The sequence below is a fragment of the Phocoena phocoena genome, chromosome 12 (genome assembly GCF_963924675.1).
Source record: "Phocoena phocoena chromosome 12, mPhoPho1.1, whole genome shotgun sequence".
Lineage (NCBI taxonomy): Eukaryota > Metazoa > Chordata > Mammalia > Artiodactyla > Phocoenidae > Phocoena > Phocoena phocoena.
This window is the reverse complement of record NC_089230.1, coordinates 30,165,351-30,191,660: the sequence shown is the minus strand read 5'-3', so window position 1 is coordinate 30,191,660 and position 26,310 is coordinate 30,165,351. Positions and strand designations below refer to the sequence as shown.

The following is a 26,310-nucleotide window of genomic DNA, read 5'->3' as shown; positions in this document are numbered from 1 at the left end:
TGCAACTGAGACCTGGCGCAGCCTTAATTAATTAAAAAATTAAATATCAAGCACTTGGGAACAACATAAATATCTGTCAGTGGGATTCACTAAGGATATTTGCACACACACAACAGTGTGGCTTTATTAAAGATAATGGAGAGGCAGAACGTAGTGTGGTGATTAAGAGTATGCTCTTTGGAGTGAGGCTGCCTGGGTTCAAACCCCAGATCTTGCACTTATAGATGTGTAATCTTGGGCAACTCATTTACACTCTCTATGCCTCTGTTTTCTCACCTGGAAAATAAAGATGTATCCACCTCAAAGGATTGTTGGGAGGATGAAATGAATTAATACATGATAGCATGTAGTGCTCATATTGTAATATAAATATAATAGTATAGCTAGTATTACTAGGTTTATATTAGTGACATCAAAAGGTGTCTGCCATTTATTAAATACAAAAATCCATCTACAAAACGAAATATGTGTTATGATACCACTCTTGAAATACAGATATAGAGAGAAAAGGAGAGAAAGAAACAATAATATCTGGAAGAATATACATGCAGATTTTAACTTTTTATTTCATATACTTCTGAGCTGTTCAGTTTTTTCTTTTATAAAAGTCCATTTCTCTAGAATGCAGTCTTTTTAAGTTTAAATGTCAAACTATATTACAAAGTTACATTAATCAAAACAGAATGGTATTGCCATAAAAACAGACACATAACAGAATAGAGCCCAGAAATAAACTCATCCATATAAGGTCAATTAATTTACAACAAAGGAATCAAGAATATACAATGAGGAAAGGATAGTCTCTTTAATAAATAGTGCTGGGAAAACTGCACAGCCACATGCAAAAGATTTAGTGTAAGACTTGAAACCATACAACATCTAGAAGAAAACATAGGGAGGCAAGTTCCTTGACATTAGCCTTGGCAATGACATTTTGGTCTTGACACACAAAACAAAGGCACCAAAAGCAAAAACAAACAAGCGGGACCACATCAAACAAAAAAAGCTTCCGTACAGCAAAGGAAACCGTCAATCAATACAACGAAAGGCAACTTATGGAATGGGAGAAAATACTTGCAAATCACGTATCTGATAAGGGGTTAATAACCAAAACATATAAAGAACTCATACAGCTCAATAGCAAGAAAATAATCCAATTAAAATATGGGCAGAAAACCTGAATACACATTTTTTTGATGAAGACATAAAGGTAATGATGCAGGTGCATGAAAAGGTGTTCACTACTCATCAGGGAAATGAAAATCACAATGAGATATCACCTCATACCTGTCAGAATGGCTATTATCAAAAAGACAAAAAAATAACAAGTTTTGGGAAGGAGGTGGAGAAAAGGGAACTCGTGTGCATGGTTGGAGGGAATGTAAATGGGTGCATCCACTGTGGAAAACCATAGAGAGGTTTCTCAAAAAGATATCTGCACCCCCATGTTCATTGCAGCATTCTTTACAGTAACCTAAGTTTCTACCCACAGATGAATAGATAAGGAAACTGTGGTATATGTAGAGGATGGGATATTATTCAGCCATGAAAAAGAAGGAAACCCTGCCATTTGCGACAACATCCATGGACCTTGAGAGCATTATGCTAGGTAACATAAATCAGACAGAGAAAGACAAATACACTGTGATCTCACTTATATGTGGAATTCAAAAACAACAACAACCACGAAGCTCATAGTACAGAGAACAGATTGGTGGTTGCCAGAGGCAGGGCCAGGGGTGGCATGGCAGTTGGGCAAAGTGGGTGAAGGTGTCAAAAGGTACAAACTTCCAGTTGTAAAATAAAGTGCTAGAAATGTAATGTACAGTATGGTGACTATAGTTAACAATACTGTAATGCATATTTGAAAGTTCCTAAGAGACTAGATCTTAAAAGTTCTCATCACAGGAAAAAAAATTGTAACTTTGTGTGGTGATGGATGTTAACTAAACTTATTCTGGTAATTACTTCGCAATATATGCATACATCAAATCATTATGTTGTACACTTAAAACTAATAAAATAGTATATGTCAATTATATCTCAAGTTTAAAAATCTGGTGTTAGGCCTTCCCTGGTGGCACAGTGGTTGAGAGTACACCTGCCGATGCAGGGGACGCGGGTTCGTGCCCAGGTCCGGGAGGATCCCACATGCCGCAGAGCGGCTGGGCCCGTGAGCCATGGCCGCTGAGCCTGCGCGTCCGGAGCCTGTGCTCCGCAGCGGGAGAGGCCACAACAGTGAGAGGCCCGCGTACCAAAAAAAAAAAAAAAAACTGGTGTTAATTAGAATGAAAGATTATTGAAGATTGTTAAAGAAAAAGTGTAAATGTTAAAAATATTGAAGAAATTCTTACAACAGTTAATCGGCTAATGTACAGTTTAGGAAATAATCAGCTGAGCCTTGGCTTCAAATATTCCTGGTCATGACCTTCAATTAGTATTCTCCTCAAAACTTGCTAAACCACTCCCGCTCCACGTTCTTTTTTCCTTCTTGAAGTCATCAATATAATTTTGGTGCCTCACTTTTCTCAAGCCAGTGAATTAAGGAGGTAGAGAAAAGGAGGGACTAAAAATCTGTCTTCGGATAGCTTACAGAAAGAGTAGAAGACAAAGACACAGGTTTGTCTGAATCCTACTTCTGCCACTTATTTTTCTGTGAATTTGGGTAAATTACTCGAAGTCTGTGTGCCTCAGTTTTCACATGTCAAGCAGAAATTATAATATTACCTCATACAGTTGCGATGATTAAATGAATTAACAATGTAAAACATTTGTGAGAGTACCTAGCACAGGGTAAGTGCTCAGCAAGTGTTAGCTCTCACTGTTGTCATGGCCAAGATATTCAGGAAGCATCTTGGGAGGAGGGGGTTTTTGTGACGCTGGGCTGTGAAAGAGGATGAGTTACTGAAATGTGGTGGTGGGATTAGGGAATCACTTGTCTTTCTCAGTCTCCCTCCATCTTTTCCTTTGTCTTTCTATCCTTTGCCTTTCACTCTATCTGTCTGTTGATCCCATCTCCTCTCATCTCACGTTATCTCATCCTATTTTTCCCTTTGGACCTTTCTTGGGTTTCACTAAAATGCCATGATCAATGATAAGATTAAACAAAAATGCGTTATAGATCTCTGTCTGATAGTTTATTGTGAATTATTAATGAAATACAATGAGCGGTTAGAACCTTACCTGTTTTGGGTGAAAGAGTAGCCAACTGTTCTTCCTAAGACATCTGGATCACATATATAAATAACACTGTAAAACACTGGGTGGGAGCTATTTGGAGTCAGTGAATGACATCTTGTGGTCAGTCATTCCACCTATTACAAACGCTGTCACGAGTGTAAAGTGTAAGCACACTGTCAAGTAAAAGTGAAAAACAGCCCCAGAAAGAGTCAAACATGTAGGTAACCACATGTATAAATCCACATTATATATACCCTGTCTTTTTCTCGTACAAATAACAAATTGAAACCCAGAGAGTTTGAAGATGTGTTCAGGGTCAGAGAAGTTAGAAACTTGAATGCAATCTGTCCTTACTAACTCACTTCAGAGTCTCTTTGACTGGAGAACTTTCTACAATAAATACCATCAACCTGGCTCTCCCAGGGTCCTTCCCTCACCCACTCCTTGTCCCCCTGAATACTCCTCTCTCTTTCCAGAGTTCTTATCTCAGAGTGCTGTAATTGTTTACTTGGCCTCTCCCAAACTAGACTATGAATAGGCTAGGGGTTGCGGCTTTTATCTGCACTCTTAGCACCTGGCATGGATGCCTGGCTCTAGAAGGATCTTAGCAAGTATGACTGGAATGTATGGGCTTGATTTTTCTGACTGAGTTTAGAGCACTTTCCTTTCTAACAGTGCTACTTCCCCTGTGGCAGTGTTTCTCAAAAAGTGTTCTGTGGAATGGCAGAATCATTTGGGGTGCTTGATTTAAAAAAGCACATTTCACCTCAGTCCTAGAGGTCGGAACTTCTGGGTGTAGGGCCTGGAAATCTTAAGCACCTCATGTGATTCTAATGAAGACAAGTTCAAAAACCTTTCTTTGACTTGTTTGTATAGAGGGGTAGCTTGGAAGGGAGAAAGTGGTTGGTCCCTAACTGGCATGCTTTCAAGGGGCTCGGCCTGGGCCTCATTTTGGGGAGGTGGTAGGGTGGTGACTCATTTTTGAACAGACACTTCCCTTCTGGGCTTTTACTTATCTTTTGTTTGGTCAGCCCAATATTGCTCAGAGTGACCGCTAAGGGGCAGCAAAGTACAGGGGAAAAATGAGAGGGTCATTAAAACAATGGAGACCTTTGAAATAGATCAGTAAGAAGGACCTGCCTAGAAAAAATGAGTTAAGATGCCCCGATCCCCTTCATACTTTTACTTACTATTTTAGGGATTTAATTTTCAAGCATCATCATTTATATTTTGTTAAGTAAATGATTACTCGATTATGGATAAAATTCCCTCAAAACCAAGAAAATAGTGTTTAGAAACAGTTTTTCTTAAAACCAAAGAGACTATCCCAAATGAAGATATGTTCTAACACTGATAAGAAGCGGAAATTTTAAAAATAGTTGTAAAAAACGTATTATATCATTTGAACTATGTGATGGAGCATATTGTATCCTAAGATTTTGATCAAGAAAGAATAATGGAAATTTCAGAACCATTATTATACCTAACTTGTTCCATGCATTATAAAACAAATCTAGCATCTTGGACAATTTTATTCATAGTCTGGAATTGTAAAGTCATTAATAACTCACATGTGATCTGAGAAAAGCAATTTTATCATGTTATAGTGGCACTTACTGGGTGCCTGACACACAGTGGATTTGTAATGAAGAATCATTCCCTCAACATTGTTAGTTCCCTGGGGGATTGATTATGATATATGATGATGGCCCCAAATAACTCCCTCTAGTCTTTTGAGTTCTACACAGATGTATCCATTAGTCCACTGGACAGTTCCCAACTTAACTGTCCTTAAACATCTCAGCTTCATCATGTCCCAACTGGAAATCCTCTCCCTTCTCCATGCCCTACCCACACTTTCTCCTCCACCTGGTATCTCAGCCTGAAAGCAAGTAATCATCCTGGAATCCTCATTGTTTCTCATTCACAACATTGAATCCATTTGTAGATTGTTTTATGAAGAAATTTAACTCACTAGAAAGATTTAGGGTAGGTCCCCAAACCTACAGAAAGGCAGGAGAACCATAATTTGGACATGCTTGAAGGACATGGGTTGGCAGGGAACTTGTGGGAAAACACGGTCTTTCTGGCCTGGAGATCCAGGGTAACTGTGGTGACTGGGAAGAGTGTGGGACTCTCAGAAAGAAAAGAGCCAGATTGGAGGATCCCTAAATTCTGTCCACCTACAGCTCTGGTTGACGCCTGAATGACACATGTGCCAAGCAGATTAAAACAGGTTAGATAAAGACAATGGGTCTGACATAAGAGGAGCTACCCCCCAGGAAACAGAGTCTACTAAAACCAAAGAGGTAATACTCACCAGAGAAAATAGCTCAGAGGGTTAAAGCCAAAAATAAATGGAGACCAGCCTTGAAAATTCCCCGAGCAGACAAAACCAGTTTAGTCATAGGAACAAAGCTTAATTTAGCTTAATTTGCAGCACTAACTTGACCTGGATCTTTCTTTCTTATGCCTCTAGGAAATCATAAGCAAGCAAAACTTGAACTATTTCCAAAATTCATATGAGGTAACCACTAACCAATTCCCCATCATTTAAGAAAATTCTAATACTATAACCAATCACTGTGAAGAATGAAGTCACTGCCTTCTGGACAGATAACTTTTGTTCTTTTTTTTTTTTTTTTGTGGTACGCGGGCCTCTCACTGTTGTGGCCTCTCCCGTTGCGGAGCACAGGCTCCGGACGCGCAGGCTCAGCGGCCATGGCTCGCGGGCCCAGCCGCTCCGCGGCATGTGGGATCCTCCCGGACCGGGGCACGAACCTGTGTCCCCTGCATCGCGCGGGCGGACTCTCAACCACTGTGCCACCAGGGAAGCCCTGGATAGACAAGCTTTGTAACAATATACTCCTGAGCCTTATTCCAAGTTTTGGTTTGAGTGCTCCTGGCTCACAAACTGTCTTTTGACGTGGGCACAATAAACTTTTATTAATCACTACTTTCGTGATTTGTTGTTGCTTTTATTGATACTCCTGCTATTTCTGAACGTTTGAGGAGAGGCTCCAAAAGTTAATATTCACAGCATCTGGAATACAACCCCAAATTATCCAACATACAAAAAACTAGGAAAATGGGACACATTGTTAAGAAAGAAGAAAATCAGTTGAGACCAACCCTGAGATGACAAACATGAACTAGGAGATAAGGAGGTCAAGGCAGTTGCTATAACTACCCTCAATGAAGTAAAACAAAATATGCTACCCATGAATGAAACACGGGAAATCTCAGCAGAGAACTGAAAGCAATAAAACACCAAATGAAAATTCTAGAACTGACAAAAATAAGTATTTGAAATAAAAGATTGCTAGAGGGGTTTAGCCAAAGGGAAGTTACAGAGAAAATAGTAGTGAAGTTGGAGATAGTTCATGAGATATTATCCAATATTAAGAAGAGAGAGGGAAAAAAAGATTGGAAAAAAGAATGTGGCTTCAGAGAATTGTTAGATAATATCCAGTGGTTTAACGTAGTGTTAACTGCAGCCCTAGAAAGACAGGAGCAAGATTACTGTCAGACAGGAGCAGAAACAAGTATGTGAAAAAATAACAGCCAAGTATTTCTCCCCATGCCACATTTAGGATTTCTGAATTTCTAAAAATTGAGGTTCTGAAAAATTAAGTACTACTATTTGAGTATGAGTTTTTCTAAACCTGAGGTCTGTGTTCTCCCCCCGCAGCCCCACCGAGGACTGTGTCCTTAATTACCCCACTATTCTGCCTTAATCATAGGTGCTCACTAAATTAAAAAATAAACTTTGAAAAGCAAAACAAAATAATCAATACTATTTTCAGGACAAAAAGTCCAGTTTTGCTAGACAAAATGACCTAAATAAAGTTTGTATGGTGAAACAGCTCTCGAAATTAAAGTGCTGTGATAGGTCTTTTTTGTTTTGTCCCTTTAGCATAGGCCTAATCTGCCCGATACAGTTGCAACTAGCCACATGTGGCTATTTTAACTTAAGTTCTTTAAAATTAAATTGAATTTAAAAAATCAGTTTCTCAATCGAGAAACCACATTTCAAGTGTTCAATAACCACATGTGAATAGTGGCTGTCATATTGGACAGTGCAGATTATAGAATGTTTCTTTCATCACAGAAAGTTTTATTGGATAGCTAGCTCTGGGCTAGACTATATGTGGTTCAACTCAATTAACTAACAAGAGCATTGAATCAACAAGGACATTAAACCTTGTTTCCTCTGATCTAAAGCCTCAAAACTTGTCCAAGAATATTTTAGGGAATCATTAAGACTCTTAAGCAAATGTTAAAAATCTAGGGTAACAATATGGACCTGATACTTGGCATATATTTTCTTTGGCATCCCTCCTTTTAGGGAAGCACTGTGTTCCTGTGTTGTCCTCTGACTGCTTTATGTTTCAGGGCCACCCAACAAACACTTCTTTTCTGAACCTTCTGTTGTACAATAAACATGTCCCGTTTCTCAGTCTCTATGCTAGGCAAGAATGGATTGTCTATGGATATAATGTGATACTAGATATGAAAAATGTTCTACTACATTGCCCCTCACAGTAAAATACACTTTCCAGAGAGCTCTTAAAGATGATGCTTTGCTAAGAATTTCCAGCATCATGGAGAGACAAAAAGACTTTAAAGGAGCTATTTATCACATCTCGCCGAGGAGGACTGGGGGTATTGCTGTGTCTGTGCTCTTCCTAATTAATCATTTATATCTGTAGAAAATAGTTCTGTTGCGTCGGTTAAACTCTATTTCAAAATGCTTTTTCTAGACTCTCATCAAAATTCCCCTCCCCTCCCACCAGATTTAGCATCCATTGATGATTCTCTCTGAATCAATATTATTGTGATGGCTCCAAAATTATGATGCTCCAACTCCAGCACCTTCTCCATATGTATCAGTTGCACTTGGTATTCTACTATAATAAAGAGCCCTTCTTTATCTACCTGTGATCTATCTATCTGTCTACAATCATCTCTCTCTTTCTTTTTCTCTCTAATTAATATGGCGTCACAGTTTCTCATTTTTTTCTAATGGTTTATAATTTGTTTTTACTCTCCCTAATTATTTTAGCACTCAAATTGTCCCTTATTTGGCCAGTGGGAACCCGTTCATGCTGTAACAGTGTCTTTATGAAAGTGCTCCAACATTAAAAAAGAAAAGTGATATAAAAATATGTTCCAGTTTCTTCCTGTACTTTCCCGGTCCCATGGCTTGGATGAATCATTTCTTTGAGAAGCTCTAGTTCCTTTTACGGGCGTAAAATATTAAGCACCATGATGTGGGTCTGAGGAGTGCTCATCACTCCTCAAGTGTCTGCTTCTAGGGAAGGGTAAGATTTAAGACACTTTATAAGACTGAAGGCTGCTATTTTAGGGCCCAAGTGTAAAGACCTGAGGAAGGGGTCTCTCTCCTTTTGCACTACAGCAGCATTGCCAGTGAAGTGGGGAGCCTAAAGCTTGGGGAGATAGCAGCCTTTACGTAGACACTCAGACTCTAAGGCAGGACACCATCTATGGTGGCAGTGATGACATTTCTTTAGCCAGCTCTAGAATAAAACAAGAGATGTGGTGAACTTTATCTGGAGAGCTGGGACAGAAGAAGAAAATATGGGGGTGTCAAATGGTCTTTTTATGGGGTAAACTGACTTGTGAGCACATGCATGCACCCACCTTGGGAATCCCAGGAGTAACTGGGAGGTGCTCTCTAAGGAGGAGACTTAGACTTATGCCATTAAACCAGTGAGGGCTTAAGTAAGTATAAACTTGAAGAATAAAAGTAAAAATGAGGGTCTTCCCTGGTGGCGCAGTGGTTGAGAATCTACCTGCTAACGCAGGGGACACGGGTTCGAGCCCTGGTCTGGGAAGATTCCACATGCCGCTAGAGCAACTAGGCCCGTGCGCCACAGCTACTGAACCTGCGCGCGTCTGGAGCCCATGCTCCGCAACAAGAGAGGCCGCGACAATGAGAGGCCCACGCACCGCGATGAAGAGTGGCCCCTGCTCGCGGCAACTAGAGAAAGCCCTCGCACAGAAACGAAGACCCAACACAGCCAAAAATAAATAAATTAATTAATTAAAAAAAAAAAAGTAAAAATGAGTTGATTTAAAATTCATGGACTAGTAAATCCTGAAAGTACCACAGGTGTATATACACACATACCACACATACACAAACATATAAAATTCACAGATTAACAAAGCCTACTTACTAGAGAGTATAGATATATAGATAAAAGATACACGGGTGTGTTCATAGCCTTTTTTTAAGAACCTGCAGTTTCAACAGAGGACAGAGCTCTGGTACGGGATAATGGCAATACAAGTAGTTTAGTCTCTAGTTCAGTTAAGATATAGATGCAAGGTTGTACATTTTCATGGTTAAATGAAGTAAAAAAATAATTAGTCACTATTGTTTGGTGAGCTCTGTAAAGTGTTTGAAGACTGTTTTCCTCAGTATAAAAACAAACAAAAACAAACACCAGGAGAAACCAACTTGGTCACTACTTGAATTTTAGAGGACTTAGCATGAATCCATTCCCACCAGAGACATGGCTAATCTAGAACCTCCCTACCCACCCTGCCCCAAGACCATTCCAGGTGTTGCCTACTCCTCTGTGGTAGGTTTAAAAATATACTGTTTTTTAAGGATGGGAAGGTAAGGGGTTAGGTGAGTTATTGCTTATTTTAATCAATCTTACTGATTTTAGACATCTAAAACTGGCTAGTAGCAGGGAAAATACTTACACACTGGTTATATATTAGTATCAATCTGGTAAGAATAGTTCTCCAAATCATCTTAAGCTATCAGACCATGAAGGAATACAAAAAGAAAAGAAAACCCCATAAACTCTGAAAATATAAGAAGAAATCTATTCCCCAAATAAGTTTAACAAGCTATTATGAGTAAATGTTTCCTCCGTCTTTACAGTCTATACTACAGGGATTTTTGAGGCTATAATTTGAAGAAGATGTAATTTATTTCTTCCTTCTTGAAAGAATGAAGTACAGTTTATCATTACTGCTGAAATGACTACTTAAGGGAGATAGCTTAGTAAATAAAACAGCCTTTGGTAGCTTAATTACTTCTCAGGTGGTCACAGGCAAGATTTCAAAAGGTAAAGTAACACAAAAAAGGGATTTTCTAGTGATTAGCTAATTACATTTTATAAAACATATCATTGGACTAAGTATGTTGACTATAATTTTAATGACTTTCTGCAACAAGTTTTCACTCTAAATATATTAAAAACTTGGGAATACTTTTTGGAAAGACCAAGAGGTTATAGTTAATATGCCCCTCAAAATGGGAGAAAAGTTACTAGCTTTCATTTTAACTAGAAATTTTTTCCTCTTACAGAAGCTTTTGAAATTGCCATCTCCTTCTTGTTTTAAACGGCTGAAATAGGGAAGTTGAGAACCTTGAAATCATTCAAACAAGAAGGCAATGGTGAACAATTTCTCCCAAGCTGAAGCTGTGGAACTCTGCTACAAGAACGTGAACAGGTCCTGTCTTAAGGCTCCTTACTCACCAGGTCCTCGGGCAATTCCGTATGCAGTCCTCAGTTTTGGGGCCCTGCTGGCTGTGTTTGGAAACTTACTGGTCATTACTGCTATTCTTCACTTCAAACAGCTGCACACATCTACAAAGTTTCTGATCGCATCCCTGGCCTATGCGGACTTCTTGGTGGGAGTGACTGTGATGCCCTTTAGCACAGTGAGGTCTCTGGAGAGCTGCTGGTACTTTGGGGAGAGTTACTGTAAATTTCATACATGTTTTGATAATTCTTTCTGTTTTGCTTCTTTATTTCATTTATGCTGTATCTCTGTTGACAGATATATTGCTTTACTGATCCTCTGACCTACCCAACCAAGTTTACTGACTTGGTTTCAGGAATATGCATTGTTCTCTCTTGGTTCTTTTCTGTCACATATAGTTTTTCTATCTTTCACACAGGGGTCAATGAGGAAGGGGTTGAGGACCTAGTAGTTGCTCTCACCTGTGTAGGAGGCTGTCCAGCTTCAATGAATCAAAATTGGGTTCTAATTTATTTTCTTCTATTCTTTATACCCACTGTTGCCATGGTGTTTGTTTATATACGGTAAGGTATTTTTGGTGGCTAAATATCAGGCCAGGAAGATGGAAAGTACAGCCAGCCAAGTTCAGTCCTCCTCAGAGAGTTATAAGGAAAGAGTGGCAAAGAGAGAGAGAAAAGCTGCTGAAACATTGGGTATTGCTATGGCAGCTTTTCTGGTCTCTTGGCTTCCATACATTATTGATGCTATAATTGACGCTCATATGAATTTTATAACTCCTCCTTATGTTTATGAGATTTTAGTGTGGTGTGTTTATTATAATTCAGCTATGAACCCCTTGATATACGCTTTCTTTTATCCATGGTTTCAGAAGGCAATAAAACTTATTGCAAGTGGCAAAGTCTTAAGAAGCGATTCATCAACAATTAATTTACTCTCTGAGGAAACAGATGGATATTGTTAAGATTACTGCAGGGACTTTAAAACTAATGTGGGGGCTTCCCTGGTGGCGCAGTGGTTGAGAGTCCGCCTGCCGACGCAGGGGACGTGGGTTCGTGCTCCGGTCCGGGAAGATCCCACATGCCGCGGAGCCGCTGGGCCCGTGAGCCATGGCCTCTGAGCCTGCGGCTCCAGAGCCTGTGCTCCGCAACAGGAGAGGCCACAACAGTGAGAGGCTCGCGTACTGCAAAAAAAAAAAAAAAAAAAACTAATGTGGATTAAGGTCAAGTGCAAAATTAAACACTTGGATCTAGAGAGGCAAGTGTAATCATTTGCCAACTAGGAGGATATTAACATTCAACGGTTAGTTGTTCTAAAACATTTGTTTTCTTCATACATTTTGACATTTTTTAGCATTTAGAAATAAATGAATAAGATTTGCTGATTATTTTCCACTTCGTATTCTTTTATCCTTTTCTGATTCTCTACCTTTGCATCTGAAATTTCTCATTGTTTCTTCAAATAATTTGAATTTTGTAGATCCTTCTATCCTTGTTACCAATGTTTATTTGTCCAAAATGTATATAGGGGAAAAAAAAACTCTTGCCTAACTTGAAGGTAGATTTCGGGGGGACAAAAATCTTCCAAAGTATACTCTGAGAAGTAAATACAAGATTATAAATTGCTGAAACTTTTGTTAATCTACAAGGACTTTAGAAAAAGCTGCAATGGAAATTTCCCAGTGAATTAAACATTGAAAAACACTGAAGCTCTTGTGTTTTCCAAACCCTGGTGATGCCTCCTCTCCATTTTACAGACGCTGTGTTCATAGAACATGTACAGTGATTATATGATTAGACTGCATTTTACTTTTGGAGGACATAATTTATTATGGTCAAATGAGTATGTGGACAAAGAGATGGTTTCTGTGCTGCTTTTCTTTAGCAATTTGAAGTAAAATAAGAATTTTATTAAAAAGCTAATTCAAATTAACATTTGTTTCACTTTTGAGTTCGTTCTTTGTACTAGACACTGTATTTGGCATTGGAAATATAAAACCGAATGACCCGAATATAACCAAGAATTATTTCAAATTAGCAAGTACCCAAACTGGTATTGTAGACTCTAGGAAGAGCTTCGGTTTTCTCATCTGATAATTTCTTAGTCACATGAATTTTAATTCATTTTAATTAAACATATACATTGCGTGTTTAAGATAGAGTAAAAATTTGAAAAAAACTAAAAATAGGGTGATCTGCCTTTTCAAGTCTTTGAATCACAGCCTTAAATCTTTGTTTATGTAGCTAGCTGATTTTCACAGACTATTCTGTAGCAAACTTGTTTTTTTTTTTGGCCATGCTGCATGGCTTGTGGGATCTTAGATCCCTGACCAGGGATCAAACCCAGCCCATGGCAGCGAAAGCACCAAGTCCTAACCACTGGACCGCCAGGGAATTCCCTGTAACAAACTGGTTTTATGAAATGAGAAGAAGAGATAACTAAGTAAATAGAGTTACATAAACATTATGTGTTACATGTTTTATTAATGAACCAGTTTGGAAATACTTTACACAAGATTAAGCTGTTTCACATTTGTGCATTAATACCTTTCAAATAGAGCTGACAGTATTTAGGAGAAGAAAAGGTAAAGGTGAAGAGGATGACAGGTATTTGCAGCAGAATACCTGTGTGGTTCACACCATAACGTCATGGAACAGGTCTACTGGTCACCTTTTTAAAAATTTTTTTGCGGTACGCAGGCCTCTCACTGTTGTGACCTCTCCCGTTGCGGAGCACAGGCTCCACACGCGGCCTCAGCGACCATGGTTCACGGGTCCAGCCGCTCCGCGGCACGTGGGATCCTCCCGGACCAAGGCACGAACCCGTGTCCCCTGTATCGGCAGGCGGACTCTCAACCACTGTGCCACTAGGGAAGCCCTAGATAAGTTTTTTTTCACTTCCCCCTTTGCGTTCTCAAGCGTGTTGCTGATAACTCGAGCATGTCATTTGGAAACAATAAAGATTTTGCCATAAATACCAACCATAATAGAGCCAGGAGTAAAAAAAACATGTAGTGAACAGTACTGTCCCCCCAAATTTGTTGAAAGTAAGTGCACAGAAATTGAAGCAAGCAACGAGAATCTCATAGCTCTGCATACCAGAAGCATTGACCTTAGATAGAACTAAACCAAAAGAAGAAAACGTAGGGGCTGATCAACAAAGTGTCAACAGCTGCTTTATCATGGAGGTGGTCATTTTGGTTGTGTAGTGTAGGGGGTAACACACAGCATAAAATCGATCAATTGCCATGGAACAGAGGAGGAAAATGGAGGCCAGACTTAGCATCATGTCAAAGCTCGTGTGGAATTTGCAAAACCACCCCCAAAATACCAGCAGCTCTCCACTGATCAAGCCATGTTGCATGGCATAATGACCAAACCCAGCAGAAAGTCAGTGGTTGCCATGGAGAGGATCAGAAAATTTGTGGGAGAGTGAAGTTGCTTGAAATGCGATATGGAAATGATTATAACCGAGTTTCCAAAGATAGTGATAAACATGGCCCCAATCATAATTGAGTACATTATTCCTCGGACATGAAAATGGCAGCTGGTGGGAGGACAGCATTTATTTCCAAATTTTGGACAACTGGATAAGTCTTCAGGAATATAAGTTAGATCCATGGTGCTTTATGACTTCAAATTACTTTCAAGGAGGATAAGTTGGTGTTTCTTCTCTTCTTAAAATGATTCCAGTAAATTTCAGCCCCTGAGAGTACAATAAAGTCCCGTTATTAATTCATTTCAATTATATCTAAATATTTAAAATTATATCACTGGTGTTTACTTTCTGAGTTATTTGCTACATTTGAAAATGAAAAATCTCAACTGCTCACTCTTTCCTGTTTTAGTCTATTTTATTTCATCCATCTATTTATTCATTCAAAATGGGTTTATCTATTGGTTGTTCTATTCCCTGTAATGTATTGGAAGCTTTTCAGTGGTTTGCTCCACTTATATGAGGCATCTAAAATAGTCAAACTTGGGCTTCCCTGGTGGTGCAGTGGTTGAGAGTCTGCCTGCCGATGCAGGGGGCGCAGGTTCGTGCCCTGGTCCGGGAAGATCCCACATGCCGCAGAGTGGCTGGGCCCGTGAGCCATGGCCACTGAGCCTGCGCGTCCGGAGCCTGTGCTCCACAGCGGGAGAGGCCACAGCAGTGAGAGGCCCACGTACCACAAAAAAAAAAAAAAAAAAAAAAGTCAAACTTATGAAGCAGAGAATACTATAGTGGTTATTGGGGGAACTGGGTAGTTGCTCAGTGTGTATAAAGTTTCAGTTATGCTAGATGAATACGTTCTGGAAGTCTGCTGTACAACATAATGCCTATAATTAATAAGATGGTATTGTGCACTTCAAAATTCATTAAGATGGTAGACCTCATGTTAAGTGTTTGTACCACAAAGAAACAAACAAAACAAAGGGACAGAAGGAAAACCTGGGAGGTGTTGGATATGCCTAGTACCTTGATTTTGGTGATGGTATCACAGGTGTTTGCATATTTCCAAACTCATCAAATCCTGCAGCTCACGGTATATCAATTATACCTCAATAAAGCTGTTTTTTTAGAAAAAGGAGGTCAATTTTCACGTTAAACTGACACTTCCCTAGAAACTCCTTTGAACTACAACATAAAAATACTTAATCCACAAAAGCTAAGTGAAATCACAATGTTTTCCTTCCGCATTCTTTCGATAATTTGAAATCTTCGTTTGTAAAAAGTCTGTGGGTGTTTTAAGAGTTATAAATGGCATGCGGCTATTGAGATACACAGAAAGCCATGTACCTACCGGCTAAACCACAGCTTCTGTACTGTCTATTCCCTTCCTCTCCTCTCCCCTTTCCTCCTCTCCTGTCTTCTACTCTTCATTTCCCTTCCCTGTATTTCTTGAGTCTTCTTCCTTATCTGAGATTCTAGCTAGTGGAACCATGTCACATACTCCATTGCTGACTGACTCATTACAGTCACAAATTTCCCACTCACAGACTCATGTGACTCCTATTGGTCACAGGCATGCCTTTCTGATATACGACCAGGAGGCAAAGACCTAGTCTATCTTGCTCACCCCTGGATTCTCAGTACTTAGGTTAATGTTTGTAGCAGGCACTAGATACATATTTCTGAATGAATAAATTTATACATAAATGGTAAGTTACAGTTGTTTTTTTAAATACCTGCATTGTTCCAGTAAAAGCAATTGATTCAATATGTTTGAAACTTTGATGAAAATGAATGGACTAGATTCAGGAGCTCAATTTATGACAGTATCCTCCTGTATTAAATTGCTTCTGTTGCTGCTATAAAAGAATCCCTCCCAGAGTAGCATTTAGACAGGCAGAGCCGAGAGATTTTCTACGAATGTATTTTACTGATCCCTTAGGCTAGTGAGACAAGAACTAAGGATCTTGAGTCCAGATAGATACGAAGGTATTAGTAAAAGAAAGAAAAAAAAAAAAGCTGCTGAGTGTTTCAGCTAAATGCACTTGGGAGATGGTGGCAGTAGTGGGATAAGAGCCCACTCAGTGGTCCATGGTTATGTTAGGATGGGGTTTTACTGGCTCATTAATGTCCCTTATGCAATACTTGGCGCCTTACCTACCTCTTTGCAGAGTTGGGAGTGTTCTTCCCACTGAAGCTCACATACTCCCAATAATTAAAGAAAATACTGCGTTGGAGAGCACATATTTAATTAAACTTGTACACATTTAAGTCCATGAATATGTAGGCAGTTAAAGTATGTTATTACCCAGAAAACCATGTGTCACACCTCAATTGCCCATATGATTTCAATGATCACAGCCATGACATTGAACCAACTTCACCTGGGTGTTGCATACAAGTAACTGCTCCATTTTTTAAAGATTGAGAGGATTCTAGAAGGTGTTTCAATGTGAGACCAAATCTTCCACTATGCCCACTTACTATTTATAAAAGAGAAAATTCAAATACTTTCAGAACTGGAGAAGCCCTCAAATGGAATGTTTACAAAGATTTATTATGTGATGCAGTTTCCAGCCTCCTTTCTCCCTTACATTCCACAGTATGGCTTTGAAATCAAGCAGCCCTGTGGTTGATTTTTGGTTGCACCACTTATTAACCATATTATTTTGGACAACTTTCTCAGGGCTCCTGAACCTCAGTCTCCTCCTTTATAGAATAGGGAGAATAGACCCTATTTAACATTTTATTTTAAACGTCGTTAGAAGCATGACATCTATCTAGTAAACACTTAATGAAGCCCACGTTAACCAGTTTTAACGAATAATGACCTTTTGGAAAACTGTATTCTGATTTCTAAATCGCTGATTTTCAAAGAAACTTTTGTTTCCTAACTTGCTTATAAGTTTAACAGTTGTCTATGGAGGTATTTAAGGCCATTAGCATTATTCCTACCTTCCTTCTTGCTTTTTCTCATAAGGATTATGACATTTCTTTCAATTTTATACTTTTCTTTTTTGAGTCTTCCATGTAAACTATTTTATTAAACCCTGTAACCTTGATGAAATTGCCATTTTTGTATGTAAAAAATGTCCAAATATGAATAATTTCCCATGGGGATCTTTTCCTTTTTCCCCTCAAGTTTTAGTTTCAAGCGCTGACAGATAATAGGGTTGGCACATCTCCAGTCGTGTACATTTACAAGGAGTCAGATTATCAGTGCTAGACTCTATCATGGAACTAAAGCTTATTGAAGAGAATCTTCAATGGGCTGGACACATTCATTTCAGTAGAAGAAATGTTTGGTTCACTGCTATCAGAATATATCTAATAAGCTGAAATATACCATCTTAATATACACCAGATTAATGAACTAACCTAATATAGCAGCTGGCAAGAGAGCACACTAGGGCTTTCCTGAGCAGGACTGACCATGGGAGAGGTTAGATGGACGACTAACCCTTGAAAACTCTTCTGAACAAGCCTCTTTAATCCCATTGGAAAGATGTGAAAGTGAGGGCTCTTTGGTGAATGTATGTGTCGTGAGTGCCAGCTCAGTCTTCTTTCTAAGCCCTTGGAAACCGTATGGTCGCCTGACAGCTCCATATCTCTACATCATCGCAGATGGAACGGCATCTTCGGACTGGGTGGCCTCCTACTTTCAACAGTGACACCTTGTGGCAGCTTGGGAGAACTGACTCTTCAGATTCAGTCCTTAGAGAATATATCAAGAGAGCAGAAGGGAAATGGGAAAGATGGCTAATTAATTTAATTAAAACAGAGATATGGTCTTATTTTGTACTTCAAGCTGGAGAAAATGGATAGATCACTAATATAACTGTTCACATTTTAAATGAAACTCAGGTATGCAGAATTTGAATTAATCACAATTAATCATGCCATACGTCTTACTTGCTTTATTCGTTTGTAGCATAATGAATACCCATGACTGTGAACTAGCTTGACAATAGTGTACATACCCCTATATTCTGCTTTCTGCCTGTCACCTCAGGTAACTACTATATTGAATTTTTGTGTTTATCAGTTTTTGTATTCTTTTAATAGCTTTATTGTGTATGTTTGTATGATTAAATCAAAATATTGTTGGGTTTGTCTTTTGAATTATTTATAAAATGAGTATCATGCAATTTGTTGTCTTTTAGAATTCGTTTTGCTCTTATTTTTCCACTCAATTTTACGCTATACGTAACTGTAGTTCATTCATTTTCACTGCTATATAATCTTTTCTCCTATCAATAGATACTTGAATTACTTCTAGTTCTTTTGCTATTATGAATGGTGCTATTTTGAATATTCTCGCGCAAGTTTCCTGATGCTTATATTCAAGAGACTTTCTTTTTTTTTTTTTTTTTTTTTTTTTTGCGGTACGTGGGCCTCTCACTGTTGTGGCCTCTCCCATTGCGGAGCACAGGCTCCGGACGCGCTGGCTCAGCGGCCATGGCTCACGGGCCCAGCCGCTCCGCGGCATGTGGGATCTTCCTGGACCGGGGCACGAACCCGTGTCCCCTGCATCGCAGGCGGACTCTCAACCACTGCGCCACCAGGGAAGCCCAAGAAAACTCTTAGTTAAATACTCATTTTGTTTGTGCCTTAATGATTAATTTCAAATTTTAGAGTTATGAGTAAATTACATACATAGAATAAATTAAGATTCTGTGTCAACAGAGGGTATAATACTGGACGAAGCCAACTTTTTTCTTAGCAGCAAGAATTCTTTTGCTTGTGTTTGTTTGTGGCCTTTGTCACCTATTTTCACTGCATTGTGAGCATATGTTATAAACAGTCCTTATGACTTTAATTTCTTCAATGATTGGAGCTGACCTGATGCCTCCCTGGTATGTTGCAGGCTCACCATAAAACCTTAGTGCCAAAAACACCTTTCTTGCTATAGGTGTTACTAACAGCGTACAATAGTGGATTCAGGGATTTCATAAAAAGAAAATTTTTTAACCATGGGGGCAAACATAGGTTTGTCAAATAAGATCCTTGTTAAAATCTTCTGTCTATTATTAACATATTTTCATAAAAGAAAAGAACATCTTAAATCTGGAAATTTAGTAAGGACATGATCTTAGACAAAAGACAGTCTATTAAATTGAATAAGTATTCCATAATGAAAAACTCACTACATTGTGTTTATTTTCTCACTTTATAATGATCTGTAAAAAGTTTGTCACAGACAACACTAATCCTCAGACTAGGAGGATTTGGGAATCCCTAAGTTAGATGGTCAAGGTACCATTAGTTTGAGAAAATAATGTTAAAATGCTTAAATTTTAAGACATAACTTTAGAAATAGTTTTTCCCTTGCTGGTTTTAAAATGTTGCATTCAAGTCAGTTAGTTATCTTTCCTCTCTCCCTTCCTTGAACAAATGTTCCTAGAGCAACTATTCTGGCCCAGGTCCTACAGCAGGTGCTGGAGATAAGTGAGCCCCTGCCCATAGAAGCTCACAGCCAGGGCTTCTGAGCTCATTTCTCAATTTCAAATACGTTATTCTCCTAAAATTTCACTGTACTATATGAACTTTAAATTTTTTAATTCCTTTTTCTTAAAGATCTAAGGCAATGGTTCTTAGAAGAAATGTAATCCAAGGAACCTGGGTTGCTGTTTGAAATTGCAGATTTCTGAGTCTCAGTCCAATCAACCCCAAATAATTCGAAGGCAGTTACATCAGCCTGGGTAGTAGCCCATAAGCTAAGTCTAGTTAGCAGTTTCAGAACAAATTTTTAAATAACTTAGCTGTTAAAATATTTTTCTATTCATAAAGAATACATATTTAATGCCAGAATTAAACCTGTACAGGCACATCTGCTTCAACTTGGCTGGGGATAAAATTATGAGTCCCCATGGTTGCTTCATATCCCGCCCCCCCGCCACTTCCTGAAATAAGAAAGAGAGTGGAGTTTGTAGCCAGAACAGATTTGGACTAAAATCTCTCTCTAACTGTCAATAGCTCTATCCCCTTGGGTACCTTTTTATCCCTGATTCATCTATTCCCCTAAAGAAACGTGCATTGAATGACTTCTCTGTGCCAGGTGTACCCTGAGTACAGGGTACAATGATGAATAAGACACAGTCTCTTAACTTCTGCAATCTACACTCCATTGTGAACACAGCCAGGGAGTGTACTGATGGGAAGGGCAAGACATATTTGGAGAGTGCAGAGAAGACCCCTATCTGGTCTTAGGGGATTTAGATAGCTTCCTGGAGAGGTAACCCTCAAGATAAGTCTTTTAAAATGAGTAAATGTCAGCCAGTTAAGGGAGGTGGGGTTGCAGGGAAGGGGGCTTTTCAGGCATGGAGGCTGCAGGAGCAAAGACACAAGGAGGTAAAGCACAGGAACCACGAGGAAAGCTGGGACTTGAACCCAGGCTTGTCTGGTTCCAAAGCCTGAGGACGTCCCTCTGTGCAGGGAGCTTCAGAACTTTGGCTCTACACCAGCATGCCTCAGAGCTTACACAAGGTGCTAGTCCAAGTTCATTAGCTAGGTAGACAATAAATAGTTACTTTGCAGATAGATATCAATAGTATATATGTAGAATTGTAGAATAGAATATGTAATTACTTTATGTATATGTATCTTTATAGAAATTATTTTTAAGGAAATAAAAATTCCCACACTCTTTCAAATATACTAAATGCCAAATATTGCACATCACAGACTAATGCAGAAAGGTATCACCAAGTTAGCTTCTTTCCTCATAGACCTTGGAATAAATCTTCTACTGTTCTTTTGCATAATTTTAATTGTAGAATTAATTTTCTTGACATAGGGCCTTCGTGTCCATGTTATTTCTATTTCTATTACAGCTCCCCTTCAGCAATCAAGGTTGAGAAACGCTACTTTAACACATTGCATTTTAAAAATATTGACCAATAAACAAATTTTAGAGCTTTTCGTCGCAGTTAATGCTTATCTGACTGGTATATTTATGAAGAGGAAAGTTTGCCATTGATAAGCCATTGTGAGTGGCTGAATTTAAGCTTCTAAATCACTTTAATTGATAAATACGCTGAGAACTTCTTTTAATTTGTGTGATTTCTTCCTCCTGAAAAAAATCAAAGGCTAAAACAAATTAGATGCTGTGGTTGATATGACTTTACAGTAGAACTAGCCTCAATGGAACACTCTAACCAAATTAGAATGTTGGAGCAACATAAATTGACTGGGAGCTTAGAGACTTGGGAAAGAGGTTTTAGGAGAAGGAGGAATGTGGGACAGAAGGTCAGGACCTGGCAAAGACAAATTTACTTTCTCTGAATACCTGTTTACAGTTGACCATGTGCTCAATGACCTGTGTTGAAACACTTTGGGAAATGCACATATATTTTATCTTTAAAAAAAATCTTCAGTCTGATTCTTACATCACCTAGCTTATTTGAGTGCAACATTCAAAGTATCTCTCTGAATAATTCTTTCTTTGGTACACTTTATAGTCTGCTAAATTTCAAAACATAAATCATTCTTTAAACACTTAAGTTAATGTTCACACTCTGGTTGACAATGTACGATTAACCAGACTGATTCACCAGAATCCACCAATTTACAGGAGTTTATATGGTTTGCTTTACTTTTTTGGCCAAAATTATTTATGACTCTCCAAAGATTGAATTATTGACTTCAATAACCAAGCTGAAAATCAGGATGGAACTTCCATTTCACTGATCTCTTAAGATGGAAATATTATTATTATAAAAAAATCAGTTCCAACAAGCTCCTTGCTAATACATTTATTTTTATCTCTTCTTGAGTGGAAACTTATATGAATACTTCTCTTTGAGAGGACAGTGGAATATGAGACTGCTTCAAATGAATGTTGTCTGGACTAGGAAAGGAGAGTCATGCCGTGTTGTTGCAATTGCTTTTTTGGTGTTTAGTGTAATATTGTATGTCAAGTTAAAGTTCTTTTCGTGCATGCAACCAAAAACTACTCCTACAGAGAATTCATTAGAAGACTATGTGGGACTCATGGAATCCATAAGAGAATGGATAAGTCAGTTTGGAAATGAATACTTGGGTATCTCTGGAGTCTGGGGAGCAAGAATTCCAACAACACCAAGAGCAGTCAGGTCACAATCTTACCACACGGATAGGATGAAAACCCACAGTTTTCATTAGTTTGTTTTCTGCTAAAAATCACTGTCTTTTTCCCTTCGTTTAAGATTCAATTTCCAAAGAAAGACCTTCTGAAAGTTTTAGTGTAGGTTATCCACCCATCTGTTTAGTTAAGGGGAAAGGCAGAAAGCCAGTCTCTTCATTACAGTCCCAACAGTTTATCCCTAGTTGGGATGGGAAAGTTCTCAAAAGCTAATTGGATTCCAGTTGGGAAATGGATTCTGGGCAACCAAAATACCTTCTGCATGAGGGAATGGTAGCTAGAATAAAGCTGGGAATAGGGAAAGACAAAGTTGTTTCTTCTTGTTTTGCTGAGAGGATGGGTTATGGGTTGTCTTTTATTATGAGTATTAAAAACAGAGGTTACAAAGAGAAATAGGCTATAGGGGATTTAGTACTAAGTAAAAAAGGTAGAATTATCTGAGTCATGAACTTGTCCCGAGAAAAATGTGGGCTCAATATTAAAACCTAAATAGTAATTTAAAATAGATATGACAAGGATGACTCTTATCAACACTATCAATATCAATATTGCTCTAGAAATTCTGACTAATGAAGTATGCAAAGAATGTAAATAAGAATAACTATTGGAAAGGAGATAAAATTTAGCATTATTTGAGGATAATATGACTATAGAGTGAAAACCCAAACAGGTCAACTGAAAAACTGAAATAAATTTTACTGTACACCAGCAATAATAATTACATAGAAAATATAATGACCTAAAAAAGATATATTCATAATAGGCAAAGCACACACACACACACACACACACACACACACACAAGAGTACAAAACATCTAAGAATGTGTGGGAGCAAATGAAGAAAACCACAGAAACTTACTCTAAGGTACAGAAAACTGTCTAAATGCTTTTGTTCTTTTTAAAAATTTAACAAAATGGTTTCACAAGTAGAAAAAGCCAAGGTAGTTTTTGAAACTAGGAGTGATTAGGGGCAACTTGTCTTACCATGTACTAAATGAAAAGGTTTTTAAAATGTTTTTAAAATCTACTAGAACAAAAATCTAGCCAGTTCAATGGAACTAAATATACAGTCCTGAAACAGACTCTAAAAGGTGGAAGGGTTTGTGAACAGAAATGTATATACAGGAACATGCATTTTAGTTTCATTTAAAATTAGCTGCCTTACCCTAACTTACCCATGAGCATAAGTCACAGTTATTAAATAGATAAATTCAAATCCCTGGTGCTACTCAACGTAATAAAAACGACATGAAGTCTGGATGAGAAACAGCTCAACTGCAAATGGGTACTTATGATTAAGAATGCTGGCCCACTTCTATAAGATCTTACTTGAAACCACTATTTTTCCTCTTTTTTCTCTTGTATATGACACCTTAATAGACATGGCATACTCCGTGTCCGATTATACCTCTTCTTATCCTTCATGTTTAGCTGCTTTGATGGATAGCTGCTTCTCTTTCAGTGTAGACTGAAGCCCAACAAGTGAATTTGTTTTATTTCCTATGGCTTGTCTTTTGAGTCTTACCACACCAGCCACGACCTTGAAATATGGTGAAATCTTCCAGACATTTTCATGAGCTTCAGTAACAGGTAACAGGAATTAATTTCTATTGTTTGAAAAAAAGGAATCAAAATGAACTAAGTGGTCAACAATGGGAAAACGGTTTAAAAAAAGTTTTGTGCATCCATACAATGTAGCCTTATACAGTCACCAAAAATTAAGTTTTTAAGAAGCGGTACGCGGGCCTCTCACTGTTGTGGCCTCTCCCGTTGCGGAGCCCAGGCTCCGGACGCGCAGGCTTAGCGGCCATGGCTCACGGGCTCAGCCGCTCCGCGGCATGTGGGATCTTCCCGGACCGGAGCACAAACCCTGTCCCCTGCATCGGCAGGTGGACTCTCAACCACTGCGCCACCAGGGAAGCCCCAAGTTTTTAAGGATTTTGAATGATATGATTCTTTCAGGAAGTGAGCTCTGAGTGATATTTTAATTTCATTTTGTTTCTATGTGATATATTATTTTTATTTTTTACTTTATTTTCTAAATTTCCTACAAGTATGAAAATCAGAAAAAAACATATTTTTAAAATATAAAAATTGAGATTTAAGAATTAGAATATATAAATAAGAATTAATGATAAATAGCAAATTATGTGTAAACAATTACTTAATAGTAACATTTAATGTGTACTTTCAGTTGATTTTACAAAAAGGCATATATATTCAAGCAAAGGAATGACAAATCTCTTCTAATTTGCATCCCCAAATGTAGCCTCTTAGTTTCCACCACTGAACAACTGAGCAAGGTACCACTGTCAATTTCATGGCAGTTCATGTAAGGTCAGGAGAAGTTCTTTAAAATACAAGTCCCTAAATTCTGGGCTTGTAAATCTTCAATATGTATAATAAGAATGGCAAATAGGAAGCAAGATATAAGCATCACATCTAACTACACAATCTTTGACCCTAATACTTGATAAAAGCCCCTGTAGCTGGTGCATGTGGTTGACACTATGTTGTGTTCATAAATATGATCACCAACTGTTGGCCAAACAGTAAAGTCTAATAATTCTATGGATTTAATTCTAAAAATAATTTACATCTAGATGAATCTTTTTGGAAAATTTTACCAAATAGAATCATCTTCAGTGCTCTTCTGAACCAGGGATAGAAAAATGCATAAACCATTGGATTTAAAGTGGAATTCAAGTAGCCAAACCAAATCAATGCATCGTTCAGGATGGGCGGAATAGTATAGTCCAGGAAAGGATCCATGACTGTGCAGACAAAGAAAGGACACCAGCATGTTAAGAAAACTCCCATCACAGTCCCTAAAGTCTTCGTAGCTTTCCTTTCTTTGCTTTGTGAAATTCCATTTTTCTCTTCCAACCCAATTCGAAATTTCTGATTTGCATCATGAATTGATCTTGCCTGCCCTTTCGCTATGAAATATATTCTACAATAGATGCATATCATAATAGAGCCAGGTATATAGAAAGAAGTCAGAAAGGCCAGAACCCCAGATGTTTTGCTGAAGAAGACAGAGCAACTCCCTATGCAGTGAATGTGTTTGTAATACATCTCTTCAGCTCCTTTGAGGTTTAGCTCCAGAAAGATCATTCCAAATGCAAAAAGAGCAGGAATACTCCAACTAATGAAGATCATCACAAAAATAACCAAGATGTTGATCTTAGTTTTGTATCTCAATGGGTCACACACAGCATAGTAGCGGTCAATGGAAATGAAGGACAAGTGAAAAATTGATGCTGAGCTCAGCATAATATCAGTGCTGGTGTGAATTTTACAGAAGACTTCTCCAAAATACCAGCAGTGCTCAACGGATCTCACCATACTATAAGGCATGACCAGACACCCCAGCAGAAAGTCCACGGTGGCCATGGAATGAATGAGCCAATTAGTTGGCGTATGAAGTTGCTTGAAGTGTGATATAGAAATAATAACTATTAGATTGCCAACCACTGTGGTTAGAATTATGAGCACCATTAAACTGTACAGGGAAGCACGGACGTCATTTGACCAGCTGCTTTTCACACAGGAGATATTAATTATATTGTGGCAAAAGGACGTCATTCCTGAGGGTTATGCACTAGTTATTATTTTTTCCTTTGTGTGTTGAGGAGTCTTTCTTCGAAATCCATGATCAGGTTAGAGTTCCTTCTTTTATTTCCATATATGTATCCCAGAAACCTGGGAGGATAAAAGAAAGGAAGTCATCAGCAATTTGATTCTTCTCACTTTTAACACATTTACCTATTACTTCTTGCTGAAAAATGATTATTTTGGAAAGAGATTTTATTTCCAAGTTTAGTTCAGTAGTTCAGTTCTACAATTATTATTATTATTATATATATATATTTTTTTGTGGTATGCGGACCTCTCACTGTTGTGGCCTCTCCCGTTGCGGAGCCCAGGCTCCAGACGCGCAGGCCCAGCGGCCATGGCTCACGGGCCCAGCCGCTCCACGGCATGTGGGATCTTCCTGGACCGGGGCACGAGCCCGTGTCCCCTGCATCGGCAGGCGGACTCTCA

General features: G+C 38.5%; 2 protein-coding genes and 1 pseudogene across 2 annotated transcripts; 1 reads left to right on the top strand and 2 right to left on the bottom strand.

Moving 5' to 3' along the window:
* The first annotated feature begins 10,618 nt into the window (after positions 1-10,618).
* On the top strand, positions 10,619-11,671 carry TAAR9 (trace amine associated receptor 9). Its single transcript, XM_065888626.1, is given in 3 exon segments — positions 10,619-11,015; positions 11,018-11,262; positions 11,264-11,671. Coding segments are annotated over 3 exon segments (1,050 nt in total).
* A 1,789-nt stretch (positions 11,672-13,460) lies between these two features.
* On the bottom strand, positions 13,461-14,228 carry LOC136131843 (trace amine-associated receptor 3-like; annotated as a pseudogene).
* Positions 14,229-24,831: 10,603 nt separating this feature from the next.
* LOC136131842 (trace amine-associated receptor 1) lies at positions 24,832-25,851 on the bottom strand. Its single transcript, XM_065888625.1, has one exon. The coding sequence runs from the start codon at positions 25,849-25,851 to the stop codon at positions 24,832-24,834; it is 1,020 nt and encodes a 339-aa protein (XP_065744697.1).
* Between the last annotated feature and the right edge of the window lie 459 nt (positions 25,852-26,310).